Below are 15,069 nucleotides of genomic sequence, written 5' to 3' on the forward strand. Positions count from 1 at the left end.
TAAGATGGTCCATTTGGTTCCCCTGCCCAAATTGCCTTCTTCTTCCGAGTTGGTGCCCCTGTTTTTTCAAAATGTTGTTCGTTTGCATGGTATTCCTGAGAATATCGTTTCTGACAGAGGAACCCAATTTGTGTCTAGATTTTGGCGGGCATTCTGTGCTAGGATGGGCATAGATTTGTCTTTTTCGTCTGCTTTTCACCCTCAGACTAATGGCCAGACCGAGCGGACTAATCAGACCCTGGAGACATATCTGAGGTGTTTTGTGTCTGCTGACCAGGATGATTGGGTTGCTTTTTTGCCATTGGCGGAGTTCGCCCTCAATAATCGGGCCAGCTCTGCCACTTTGGTGTCCCCGTTTTTCTGTAATTCGGGGTTCCACCCTCGATTTTCCTCCGGTCAGATGGAATCCTCGGATTGTCCTGGAGTGGATGCGGTGGTGGAGAGATTGCATCATATCTGGGGGCAGGTGATGGACAATTTAAAGTTGTCCCAGGAGAAGACTCAGCTTTTTGCCAACCGTCACCGTCGTGTTGGTCCTCGGCTTTGTGTTGGAGATTTGGTGTGGTTGTCTTCTCGTTTTGTCCCTATGAGGGTCTCATCTCCTAAGTTTAAGCCTCGGTTCATCGGTCCGTATAAAATATTGGAGATTCTTAACCCTGTTTCCTTCCGTTTGGACCTCCCTGCATCCTTTTCTATTCATAACGTTTTTCATCGGTCGTTATTGCGCAGGTATGAGGCACCGGTTGTGCCTTCCGTTGAGCCTCCTGCTCCGGTGTTGGTTGAGGGTGAGTTGGAGTACGTTGTGGAAAAAATCCTAGACTCCCGTGTTTCCAGACGGAGACTCCAGTATCTGGTCAAGTGGAAGGGATACGGCCAGGAGGATAATTCTTGGGTCACTGCATCTGATGTTCATGCCTCTGATCTGGTTCGTGCCTTTCATAGGGCCCATCCTGATCGCCCTGGTGGTTCTGGTGAGGGTTCGGTGCCCCCTCCTTGAGGGGGGGGTACTGTTGTGAATTTGGATTCTGGGCTCCCCCGGTGGCTACTGGTGGAATTGAACTTGTGACATCATCTTCCCTGTTCACCTGTTCTGATTAGATCTGGGTGTCGCTATATAACCTGGCTTCTCTGTTAGATGCTTGCCGGTCAACAATGTTATCAGAAGCCTCTCTGTGCTTGTTCCTGCTCCCAGACATCTACTAGATAAGTTGGACATTCGTCCATGTTTTGTTTTTGTATTTTGGTTCCAGTTCACAGCTGCAGTTTCGTTACTGTGTCTGGAAAGCTCTTGTTGATCAGGAATTGCCACTCTGGTATTATGAGTTAATGCCAGAGTCCTAAAGTAATTTCTGGATGTGTTTTGTTAGGGTTTTCTACTGACCATGAAAGTATGCTTTCTGTCTTCTGCTATCTAGAAAGCGGACCTCAAATTTGCTAAAACTATTTTCCTGCTGCGTTTGTTGTTTCATCTCATATCACCGCCAATATATGTGGGGGGCTTCTGTCTCCTTTTGGGCATTTCTCTAGAGGTGAGTCAGGTCTTATATTTCCCTCTGCTAGCATTATTTAGTTCTCCGGCCGGCGCTGGGCATATAGGGATAAAAAGTAGGACATGCTACCTGGCTACTTCTAGATGATGCGGTAGGTTTAGTTCATGGTCAGTACAGTTACATCTTCCAAGAGCTTGTTCCTATTGAGGCTTATGCTAGTTCTCTGGCCATGGAGATCATGACAGGTGACCCTGATCAGGATGGTCCTACCCTGTCTAATATTAAAAACCTTACCATGTGTCAGAGTTGACCTCAGCGTGTGAATAAGGGCAGACAAAAAGACCGGGTCCTGACCTATGGATGTCAGTCTGGGGAAGCCTTTATTTTTTTATTTTTGATCAAAAACGGTATTACTAAGTACCCTGTGTTATTTAAAATGCACTTTTGCTTTTTACTTATTTGGTTGCAGCAGGGTTTTGCTCACTTTGTTTCTTGTAGGTTTTGTATGCTTTTTGGCCAATGTGAACATGCGTTTGTGTGCTGCATGTATACCAACTTAAACCAAGCTCAATTTTTGTGTTTTTACAGCCAATGAAAACCCAAAAGTCATTATCTCAGTAAATTGAAATAATTAGCAAAATACACCTGCAAAGGCTTCCTAAGCATTTAAAAAGGTCCCTTATTCTGTTTCAGTAGGTTCCACAATCATGGGGAAGACTGCTGACTTGACAGTCGTCCAGAAAGCAGTCATTGACACATTCCACAAGGAGGGTAAGCCACAAAAGGTCATTGATAAAGAAGCTGGCTGTTCACAGAGTGCTGTATTCAAGCATATTAATGGAAAGTTGAGTGGAAGGAGAAAATGAGGTAGAAAAAGGTGCACAAACAACTGAGATAACCGCAGCCTTGAAAAGATTGTTAAGAAAAGGCCATTCAAAAATTTGGGAGAGATTCACAAGGAATGGACTGCTGCTGGAGTCATTGCTTCACGAGCCACCACACACAGACGTATTGAGGACATGAGCTACAAGTGTTGCATTCCTTGTGTCAAGCCACTCATGACCAATAGACAATGGCAGAAGTGTCTTATCTGGGCCAGGGAGAAAAATAACTGGACTGTTGCTCAGTGGTCCAAGGTGTTGTTTTCAGATGGAAGTAAATTTTGCGTTTCATTTGGAAATCAAGGTCCCAGAGTCTGGAGGAAGAGTGGAGAGACACACAATCCAAGCTGATTGAGGTCTAGTGTGATGTCTCCACAATCAGTAATGGCTTAAGGAGCCATGTCACCTGCTGGTTTAGGTCCGTAGCAGACCGTTGCTGCCACAGGAAAGGCACATCTATTAGATGTGTCAATTCTGGTGCTTTGCCTGCCTCAATGAACAGGGCAAGTGGGGTTAATATTTGTGGGGTTGATGTCACCTTTGTATTGTCAGGTGACATCAAGCCCATGGAGTTGTAATGGAGAGGCGTAGAGGCGTCTATAAGACACCTCTCCATTACTAACCCCATACTCAGATTGTAAACACACAGCCAGAAAAAGTCCTTTTTTTAAATAAAAATACACACTGTTTTACTTTTTTATTTAAAAATGAAAAACAAAGTTATACTCACCTTGTGCCCATTCCACTGAAGCCCTCGTCCACTGTATAAAAAACAGAAAATAATGAACAAAAACACTCACCTAATGTCCTTTCCCTTGAAGCCCTGGTCTCCTGTAGAAAAAAATAAAATAAACAAAACAATCATATCCCTCACCTGTCCAATGTTCTGTCCCGCGCCGTAATCTATGTCTGAGATGGTTCACCCATCACTAGTGTTGGACCAATATGGATGCAATGGCAGATTAAGTCTGTGATATGAAACTGTAGGAAATTCTTTGCCACTTGAAGGAAAGCCAGGTAGACTAGGGCTAAATCCTAGCACTTCAATGCTTTTATATAGCCATTATGACTCCCAAGTACCTGCTTTGGACAATCCTCTAATAATTCTTGATTAATCTATATCAAGGATGAGGAAACACATCAAGGTAGCAGTGAACTGGTAGCTATATTGAGTCCTTTATTCATAAGTGACTTATATTTCTTTTTGGTCATAAGATTTTTGGGTTTACTGCCTGCTGGACCTAGCAGGGTTTTTTTCTCAGGCTGAACCAGGTACCTTCTGTGTGATCAGGTAGGGCATTTGTTAGGTAAAGTATGAGGTCCTCCACTGCCCTGTATCCTGACCTACTCTTGTAGTTTGCCTCGTATAATAGTGGATAACCAAATTTACTCAGGCCAACATTATTTGTATATTCCAGGAATTAGTGTGATATTTTGTTTTAATTGTGATAAATCAAAGTTATCTTTTATTGGGAGGATCTTTTTGTATAGTTAGATTTTGGTTATATTCCTAGCACTTCAGGTACTGATTAGGTGCACCTGGATAGCTATGACTAGAACCAGGCGAAGCGTTCACTGATCAGTCAGCTGGGGAAGCTGAGCAGAGTGGATTGTGTTGGAGCAGGAGGCAAAGAATCCAGAATCTCTTAGAGAAAAAACTGCACAGGCCGTGTGCACCAAACTGCAAGTATCACTGGTTACTAAGGTCTATAGCTGTTTTGTGTGACCCAGCTGAGACTAGCTCAGCCATGTCTGAGTATCCAGTGTCTGCATTGTTTAGTTAACGCCTGGACAATGGAACAAGGCTTCAGATTTATGTTTATGGTTTTGTTTTCGATACTGTGCAACTAGTGGAATTAAACATTATTCCGTTTTTGAGATTGAAGCCCTGTGACTTCGTGTTCCAAGCGGCAACCCGAGAGCATGAGTCCCTACACACTGTACAGAATCCCTGAATATGGCAAAGCATTTGTGATTATCCAGTGACTATTGCCATTTCAACTTGCATTGTGCATTTACTTGATGTAGCAAAAATTATAAAATTCTAATAATAATTAAGATTTGCTTATATTTAAAATCCCCAGGTCATGAAAAGGTTAACAGACCATTTGAGGGTTTATTATGTTTAACTTTAATTTAGTAAACTTAGCAAAACAGGAAGAAGACAATAATGCATCTTTTACTCCGTCCTTGGTAAACTTGTAACTTTGCTTTCAATGCTATAAGATAGTAACTGTAACAGATGCGGTTAGTATACATCTAAATATAGATATATTGTGTTTCAGTAATTCGGCATATGGATTTTAGGAGCAATGACTGATGACCCAGAGATTGACACTAGTAATAAACATTTGTGAGCGGATGACTGATTGATGCTAAGGAATTATGATTGCTTCCCGGGGTTGGTAAAGCACTTGTCATATTTTTGCTTGTAACAGATCGGAGACAAGACAAACCATTATAGTGCAACCCTCCATAGATTCCACTGACACAAACAACATCTGGAATCTTGTTTGGAAGACTCATGTGGATTGTTTGCCTCCGGCATGCATCAGGTTGTGAAAATGTGATCACAGACAACGTCTTTAGCTGCTTAGACTAATATAATCACTGAGCAAATCCTATACCGAGACTATTGAAATTGTGAGATTTAAAGGGGTTTTCCAGTTTTAACAAACAAAACGCGTTCATTTTATAATGACTATGTATGCAATTTTCTAATATACTTTGTGTAATAATTTCTTATGGTTTTTGAAATCTTTTACTTGTAATCACTGAATTGAAAATGTCATTGTTTCCTTCCAGAGGATGGGAATCTTGGTCATGTGAAAAACAGATGGCTGGCTGTAGCCGGGAAGCTTTAGTCTGTCAAATGATGGGTCCTCTTCACCGATGGCAAGCAGTGAAGAAAGTGATAAGAAGTTTTATAGATTTTTGCTAGAATTTCTATTATGCAATGAATAATCTTTACGGCTTCGTCTGGAAACATCTGGAAAATATTGTTAACTATCTATGCAGAATGAATGAAGAATGAATGATGTATCAGATTTACAGTGATTATTTTTGTGATTATACTTCACAACTAATTCTGATTTTTTTTCCCAGATGAATTTGCACATTACAACATTGATTTCCAGCCACGGCTGACATAACATTTCGTATCCGTCTCTTCGACAGATGGCACATCTTCCCGTGTTTCCCATTTTTATTGTCAGAAAACATTTCTCTTTGTGATCTATTGTAAATGCTAAATGTAACAATTACAACAAAACACTGAACAAAGCAAATAAACTAAATCTTATTTAGGGGTTCATCTTACCTCGTCAGAGATCTGGCCTCCAAATGTCACCCAGGTTCCTAAAATAAATTAAATGGAAAAAAAAATGTAATATCTAATGGAAGATTACAATTTACAACAATGAATTATTGATGGAAGTGTAAATCCCACATCATATCAATTGATCTGACACAACTATTTCTTCCAAGGGCAGCAAATAAACGTAAAGTGGTATTACTATGTGAGACATGTATAGAATAATGAAAGTATATCCCATAAATGTTTTATAGGTGTTAGCTCCACTTCCAGGATCCCGACCCAATCCACACAATGGTGGTCATCTCCCCTGTGCCCCCGCCAGAAAGCTGGCGACTATGAATACATACATTTCTCTCTAGTTTATGTGAGTTGGTGAAGCAGCCAAGTTTTTCATTACTTCCATCAACTACAATGAAGATTGCTGAACTCATACATAGACACCTCATCTAATACTGAAAATGCCACTGTTGAAATATTCCTAAAGGTTTTTTATCACCTTATGTGGGGCCCAATATGTGAAAAAATAAAAATAAAAAATCAAGTATATACAGTAAATTAAAAAAGCTGCTGCAAATCCAAATTGCTGTTACTAGCCACACCACCGGAAAAAAATATGTCCAGTCTAAAAATAGTATAATATTTTAGTAGTCCTTAGTGGTAATATTAAAAATATGAAAAACAGACTTGTATTTCTTTTATTTTCCCACGAATAGCGCTCAATATAGGCAAAAAAGTGAGCATGAAAATATCATAAAAATTAAGTCCCACATGTAAAAAAAAAAAAAAATTTGAATATCTGAGCGAGAATTTTTTTTGCAGCTCTTTAAACCAAAATGTGCCCTGTCAGGAACTGGTGAAACATAAGTACACCGCTCCTTGATTGACATCCAGCTCTGCAGATGTGTGCGCTGAGCAGCGCGTGTGCAATGGAGGATGTCAGTCATGAGTAGGGGGAGTGATTACAGTGCGCTCTCTGTGTAGTGAGTGCAGATTGTTCACTGCCCCACAGCAGCCCCAGTGACTTGAAGTGAGCGGTTGAAGGGAGAATATAACGTAATTTTCTTCCGGCAGCATCACTACCAAGTAGACTGCTGCACATGCATATGGTTTTTATCTACAGATCAACACTATGGCTGCATGAAAGTACTGATTTCCGGGTTCCCTTTAAATGGGCTATAAGTACAGAATAAAACAAAGCAAAATCCTATATCGAAAAGAAATACCAGAAATATTGACCTTATATAGTCAATGAATATAACTTAAAATATTTAACCCTCAAAAAATATTCATCAGACCAAAAAAAGTATATTGAACAAGATAAGAATTTATTTTTATTTTAACAAAACAATCACAATTATATCACCATAAATTTTTTTTTATATATTTGTTATAATTCAAATCTCCACAAACTGCATTCATAGGAGGTATATGTACACATTTTTATATGTTATATAGGTATATTTTCTTTTAAATAAATCTTTTTAATAAAAAAATCTTTTTTATTGTTTTCAATATTTTATCTTGTTGATTGTCAATAAAGATTTCAAATATATAAAAAAAATTTATGGTGATATAATTGTGATTGTTTTGTTAAAATAAAAATAAATTCTTATCTTGTTCAATATTCTTGTTTGGGCTGATGAATATTGAGGGTTATATAAGTACAGAATGACTGTTGAAACCAAGTGCAGAAACCGGTGGATCATGGCGCCACCAAACATTTAAGTACACTCTCCCGCCTACATAGTTTCCATCTATCTTTGCCCTTCTCCGGCTTTATAAAGCCAGAGCTGTCAACCAAAAAAGAGGAGAGGATGTTGGAGATACATTGGAAACAAGCAGGAAGGAAGGTGTATATAAATGTTTGGCCACGCCATGGTGCACCGAGTGCCTTTACTTGGTTTACTCTGTGCTGACAAAGGCCCTTTAACCTCTTAGGGACCAAGCCAATTTTTACAATTCCGACGCTTCAACGGATTCCACTGATTCTGAGAAGTTTTTCTCATGACATATTGTACTTCATGTTAGTGGTAAAATTTATTTGATATGACTTGCGTTTATTTATGAAAAAAAACGGAAATCTGGCAAAAATTTTGAAAATTTTTCAATTATTAAACTTCTAATTTTTATGTTTTTAAATCAGGGAGTCATATCGCACAAAATAGTTAATAAATAACCCACATGTCAACTTTATATCAGCACAATTTTGGAAACATAATTTTTTTTTGTTAGAATATTATAAAGGCTAAAAGTTGACCAGCGATTTCTCATTTTTCCAGCAAAATTTACAAAATCATTTTTTTAGGCACCATCCCACATTTGAAGCGAGTTTGGGGGGTCAATATGACAGAAAATACACAAAAGTGACACCATTCTAAAAACTGCACCCCCCAAAGGAGTTCAAAACCACACTCAAGATGTTTATTAACCCTTCAGGTGCTTCATGAGAACTAAAGCAATGTGGAAGGAAAAAATTAACATTTTACTTTTTCACAAAAAAATTTACTTTAGACCCAAACTTTTTTTTATTTTTGCAAGGGTAACAGGAGAAAATGGACCACTAAATATGTTGTGCAATTTCTCCTTAGTACACCAATACCCCGTATGTGGTGGAAAGCCACACTCCTAACCCTAATTCCAACCCCAACTATAATCCCAACCCTAACCACAACCCTAACCCCAACACCAAAACCCTAATCCCAACACAACCCTAACCCCAACCCTAACCCTAACTCTAGCCCCAACCCTAGCCCAACCCTAACCCTAACTCTAACCCCAACCATAACCCCAGCCCCAACCCTAATGGTAAAATTGGAAAAAATATATTTTTTTATTTTGTTATTTTTACCTAAGGGGGTGATAAAGGGTGGTTTTATTTACTATTTTTTTTTATCACCCAGAGCTTCCATACCGCTGTTCTTAAAGTGCCAGTCATGCCGAGCAATAGGCGTTTAAATTTGCACAACCTTAGTGCCATTCATTTTTTTCTTTTTCTCATTGTGAACCAATAGGCAAATTGTCCTATTGTTGCCGAATGCCGGCTGGCAGATCTCGGCGGGCGCACTGCGCCTGCGCCCGCCATTTTCTTCCGGGAAGATGACATGGAGGGCCAGGGGACGGAGCCGGATGTACCGGGGGTGGCTCGGGGGACCCCATTTCTCTCTCCTCTGGTATGCTAGATCATATCAGAGGAGAGAGAAGTGAATGGGAAATCTGACTCTTTTTTTGCGATCGCCATTATTCGGTGAATAGCGGTGATCACAAGACTGGGGATGGTAAAAACTGACCCGAATCATGTTCTTCAGGGTCTCAGCTAACCCCGGTAGCTGAGACCCCGAAGATTTTCTGACACTGGGGGGGCACTATACACCTATTTCTCAGCACCGTTAAAAAGTGGCAATGAGGAATAAGGCCCCTTAACTGCCGCTGTTAAAAGGTGTATAGGCGATCATTAAGGGGTTAAAGGGAATCTGTCAGCAGGTTTCTGCTTTGTAATCTGAAGACAACAGGAGGTTGAGGCACATCGTTGAATGATGTGTTATTTATTAACATGTGAGCTGTTGATTACTTATAGCAAAGGTTTTATAACCTTGTGATTAGCATTGCCGAACTACACTAGTCTGACCATGCCCCCTCCCCCTGTGATAAGAAGCTCACCGCCTAAAGAAATTGTATACACAGAGCCTGGTGTAGGCGGGAGAAGCTTTCTCAGCGCTTTTAGATTTAGAAATATAGCAGATCTGATTGTGACAAAACTATTGAGCCTAGTAAACTAAGTGATACATCATTGGATTCAGGGTCTCTTTGCCTACATCATGCTGCTCACAGATGAGGTAGCAAAAATGACCTGACTAATTCCATTTAAGATTCAAAGCTGCTCAATTTTTTTGTATCTGAAATGTCCTTAAGTCCTCCAGAGTTTTTATTCACAAAATTCATTACATCAAGAAAATTATTGGTGCCCCTCCTAGATATTAGGCTGTTTTATAGGAATCAATAATTAAACAAGATAAAATAGTTTATTGATTTACACAAAATTTGTCTTCCAGTTCCCCTCCTTTTTCTTATCTTATGTCTATATATAACAGCACAGGTATATAAAAATACTTAGATGCAATTGCCACGTGCAGTCATTATAGATTCACACCTCATGAACTTAACACAAACAAGCTATGGGCAAATCATCCTTGGCAAATATGTTTGCCAGCTTCCTCCCGTCACATTACTGATCTGCTGCCTCTTAGGCAATATACAAATTTATCATGCTTGAAAGCCCAAGAACCAATATTTACATGTTTTATTGACAGGAGATTAAGGCTAGAATCACACATGTCATTTTTCATTCAATTTTTTTTTTAAAGTCAAAGACTGAACTACCGTATTTTGCGGACAATAAAGTGCACTTACCTCCCCCAAAATTTGGGAGGAAAATGGGGGGGTGTCTTATAGTCCGAATGTAGCTTATCAGGCGAAGGGAGACGAGGCAGCGGTGGAGCAGAGTCACAGGAGGGGGGGTTGTCGCTGCAGGCAGCCAACAGTGGCAGGAGTGGGGCCATGTTGTGGGCCCTGGGCTGGGAAGAAAGGGTGTCCCGGTGGTGGGCTTCGTGAAAATGTTGGAGCTCCAGGCACGAGCGGAAACCCAGCTCTACACATTGTTCTCCCGGCGGTAAGCTTCAGAAAAATGTCCGCCAGAGGAGGTGTATGTGCAGATTAAGATCTCAGCTCAATGAGAAGCCAAGATTTCAATCTGCACATGTGCTACCTCTGGTGACCATTTACTTGAAGCCTACCACCAGTAGAGCAGTGTGCAGAGTGGGGACTCCGCTCAATCATCTGGCGATAATCATTGCCTGACTACAGAATCTACAGCCGCTTCTGCATGCCAGCCCGACTCCGTCCCCTCCTGTAGTAAGCAGTTTATTGTCTATAGAAAATGTACATAGAGATCCTGGTGTGGCCGGGGTTTACTGAGATGAGGACGCGGTCAGCTATGGTGTGGGTGAGGGCAACTTTCTCAGCTCTACTGCATTGCTAGATCAAAGAACTGTTTGTCAGAACAGACAAAAGGGGGTGATTTGAACTTGTTTGTTTTATTTTTTCATAAAAAATAAAAAATGACAATCTTCTATGAACGACGGCCACAAGTTGGTGTTCACAGGAGATTCACAATGACATGCCCTTCTGCAGATGTTCGCTGTCATGACAACCCATTGGCCGATCATGTGATAGGGTTGCCGTTGGGGGGATGTGTGATGTGCTTCCAGCCAGCAGGATTTAACTGGCTAACAACAAGAGGTGGAGCTCCAATCCACCCATGGCTGTTAAAGGCACATGCCAGCTGATTAAATCAGCTGTCATATGCGGGGAAGAATAAATGCAGGCTCAGCGATAGAGCCTGCATAAAAAGTCAGGGACTCAACATATCACGTAAATATACGTCATAAGTGGTGAAGGGGATAATATTGCTCTGGTTCATTCCGGGGTTTTTCAGCCCATGCTTAGCATATATATATTTCAGTTGTCTGATCTTGGTTTGTATTTCCACCTATTGGAAGTAGCAATCATTACAGTCAATGTTGACCCTTTAACGAGCTTTGTCACATGACTCAGGATAAAAGCCAAACCAGAATCTCAATTTGCAGACACTGTGTTTCGGGGTACAGCCCCTTGTCAGTGGAAAGTGGAGATCTGGTTTGGCTGAGTGAGAGGCGTCTGACCGGAATCCAAGAAGTATAATTTCTCCTTGCAGAGAGTGACATGTTAAAGATGCCGAGATGAGGAGAATAGGGTTGAGCGAAACGGGTCGTTCATTTTCATAAGTCGCCGACTTTTGGCAAAGTCGGCGTCTCATGAAACCCGATCCGATCCCAGTGTGGGTCGGCCACGTGGAACGCGAACTTGGCGCCAAAGTCGCGTTTCGAATGACGCCTTCCCCGCCATTTTTTTGAGCCAATTAATTGTGGGCAGCGTGATGACATAGGTTCCGGCTCCTGCGGCATCATAGTGCTATGTTACGTTTTCGGACGTAGTAATTTCCGGAGTCAAAAAATAACATATGCCTTGCACGGAGAGAGAGAGAGAGAGAGAGAGAGAGAGAGAGAGAGAGAGAGAGAGAGAGAGAGAGAGAGAGAGAGAGAGAGAGAGAGAGAGAGAGAGAGAATAAAAAAAATAAAATAATTTCATTGACATACATTGGGTTTCGTGTTCCGGGTCCGGAACCCGACTTTACAGTAGAATCGGCCGATTCCATACGATCCGACATCCGAGAAGGTCGGGTTTCACAAAACCCACCTCGATCCTAAAAAAGCTAAGGTCGCTCAACCCTAGAGGAGAATTAAAGCCACAATGCTCCTCTGGCTGACCTTTCAGCATAACAACCCTAAACATACCTCCAATTCAACAATAGAATGACTTCTCCAGGAAAAGATCAGACTTGAATCGGAAGTTGAACTGAAAAGGGCACTATACACAGGAGATGCCCTCACAATCTGACAGATTTGGGGCTACTGCAAGGAAGAGTGGACAAAGAATGCCAATTCTACATGTGCCATGCTGAATTCTATCCAAAAAGACTGTTTGCTGTCATAAATTCAGAGTACTTCAACAAAGTATTAATTTTAAGGTGTGAATATTTATTCAGAGATATTATTTAGTTCTCCATTGTTCTTGTTCATGCCAAAAATATTTCAGTTTGTTTTTCAATTGAATTGTACAGATTATGGGTAACAATAACCACCTCACCACCTTGGGTTTTTCCATTTTTGAGTTTCTGCTTTTTGCTTCTTCCCAGAGCGATAACTTTTTTATTTTTCCGTCAATATGGTCACGTGAGGGCTTGTTTTTTGCGGAACAAGTTGTACTTTTGAATGACACAGTTGGTTTTGCCATATAGTGCACTGGAACACAGGGAAAAAATTCAAAGTGCAGTGCAGTGAAATTGCAAAAAAGTGGAATTCCACAATTGTTTTGTTTTGCTTTTTTACTATGTTCACTAAATGCTAAAAAAAAATTGTGAGTTCGTAGATACCAAACATGTATAGGTTCTTTTTCATTTAAGTGGTTAAAAAAAGATCCCAAGAGATCCAAAGTTTATTAAAAATGAAAAGTTGCCATAATCTGAGACCTGCAGTGTCATGATCTGGGGCTGGGTGCGGGCTTATTTTTTGAGTGCCGAGCTGACATTTTTATTGATCCTATTTTGGTGTAGATACAATCTTTGATCGCCTGTTATTGCATTTTAATGCAATGTTGCAGCAACCACAAACAGCGTAATTCTGGTGTTTTGATTTTTTTTCTCGTTATGCTGTTTACCAATTGGATTAATTCTTTGTATATATTGATATATAGATCAGGCGATTCTGAACACGGCGATACCAAATATTTGTACTATTTTTTTATTATTTTATTTTGAATGGGGCAAAGGGGGGCTGGTTTGAACTTTTATATTTTTTTTTACCTTTTACTTGCTTCAATAGTCTCCATGGGAAGCTAGAAGCTGCGATCATCCGATCATTTGTGCTAAGCAGAGCAGGGCTTCGGCCCTTATCTGTGTAGCAGAAATGTTCACTTGCTATGAGCTGCAGACCCCGGCTTGTCATGCCCACCCATTGGCGACCCGCGGTCATGTGACAACAGCGCCAATGGGCAGGATTAGTGACTCTCTTCTGGTGCGATGGTGTTAAATGCCGCTGTCCATTTCTCATTTAACATGTTAACAACCGCGGGTGGATCGCGATTCCACCAGAGTCTGTTAGGGGAACATGTGCCGGAAAAGTTGCGGGCTCATCGCCGGAGCCCGTAGCAAACAGGGGTAGGCCACTTTAGACATAACTATACTTCTAAGGTGTTAAAAGGTGGAAAACATTCTGAAATGATTCTTCTAGGTAGATTTTTTTACCATGACAAAAAATGGCATTTTAACTTTTTATAACCACTGCATTTGCAATAAAGATATATTACAAAGTTTCTTATCTTCACTTATATTGTTGATTCATGAAAAACGTATAGTTACTATTTAAAGTGCTAATATTTACTGGTAGTTAAAAATGTGTTTTGGTTGTACAAACTGATGCCATTGCCGATTTATGAAGTGTAATAAAACAGCACAGCACAATGACAAGGCTTTATTCTTGCACTTTGTAAGTCTACTTTCTGTCTCCTACAGGCAAAGAATACATTAGTGAGGTTCCATCTGTGGTTATCCTCTCCATAGTGGGTGTAAATGTGTGTCATCCCACCTCTCCTAAATAGAAAAGATCATTAAACAATTTTGATGATCTGTATCAGGTAGGTAACATTACAAAGAGTTACTGCCATTGGTTATGGTTATAAAATGGCACCATGCAGTGTGTTCTGCTAACTCCATATAATCAGAGAAGATGTAGGTCATGATATGTCATGTAGCGTGTCTAACTTTGTCACACAAAACATTCTTTCATAAACTTTTCAAAATCCCAAATATTTTTCCCCTAGGATTCTGATGGAATAAAACATGCAGAAATCTAGATGTATTACTGACCCATTGCCAGAGTCTAGAATATTTCTCAGCTTTTCTTCAGTTAAAAGTTTAAATGTTACTGTCAACGTCATTTTCCTGAAAATCTCAATTTAAATTCACAACATATCAAATATTTATTCAAAAACTAGTTTTGATCTAATTATCAGATATTTTATTCTTAAATGGCCTTAATGAGCGTACCATTTTTTAAAATTTTCTGCTGCTTTTCAGCCACCAGAACTGTTTTGCATCTTTACCGATGTGACTAATTGAAGCTTTATTTTACTGTATATACTCGAGTATAAGCCGAGATTTTCAGCCCAAATTTTTGGGCTGAAAGTGCCCCTCTCGGCTTATACTCGAGTCATGATCGGTGGTGGGGTCGGCGGGTGAGCCCTGTCATATACTCACCTAGTCCCGGCGTTCCTGTCGCTCCCCCTGCCTGTCACACTGTCTTCGGTGCCGCAGCCTCTTCCCCTGAGCGGTCACGTGGGACCGCTCATTAGAGAAATGAATAGGCGGCTCCACCTCCCATAGGGGCGGAGCCGCATAATTCATTTCTCTAATCAGCGGTGCCGGTGACCGCTGACAGAGGAAGAGGCTGCGGCACCAAAGACCAGCTGTCCGGGGGAAGGAGCGGGACGCCGGGAGCAGGTAAGTATTACATATTCACCTGTCCTCGTTCCACACGCCGGGCGTCGCGCCATCTTCCCGGCGTCTCTCCTCACTGACTGTGCAGGTCAGAGGGCGCGATGACGCATATAGTGTGCGCGCCGCCCTCTGCCTGATCAGTCAGTGCGGAGAGACGCCGGGAAGATGGCGCCGAGGAGCTGCAAGCAAGAAAGGTGAGTATGTTTTGTTTTTTTTTTATTGCAGCAGCAGCAG

The 15,069-nt window shown here is 40.9% G+C and overlaps 1 protein-coding gene across 1 annotated transcript in view; it reads right to left on the reverse strand.

The window, feature by feature from the left end:
• KCNAB1 (potassium voltage-gated channel subfamily A regulatory beta subunit 1) overlaps positions 1 to 15,069 on the reverse strand; it is a 271,103-nt gene that overhangs the window by 134,653 nt on the left and 121,381 nt on the right. Inside the window, exon 3 of the mRNA XM_077290697.1 lies at positions 5,691 to 5,728. Coding sequence (XP_077146812.1) covers positions 5,691 to 5,728 — 38 coding nt within the window. The remainder of the gene's footprint in view (positions 1 to 5,690; positions 5,729 to 15,069) is intronic.

The sequence above is a fragment of the Ranitomeya variabilis genome, chromosome 2 (assembly GCF_051348905.1).
Source record: "Ranitomeya variabilis isolate aRanVar5 chromosome 2, aRanVar5.hap1, whole genome shotgun sequence".
Classification (NCBI taxonomy): Eukaryota; Metazoa; Chordata; class Amphibia; order Anura; family Dendrobatidae; genus Ranitomeya; species Ranitomeya variabilis.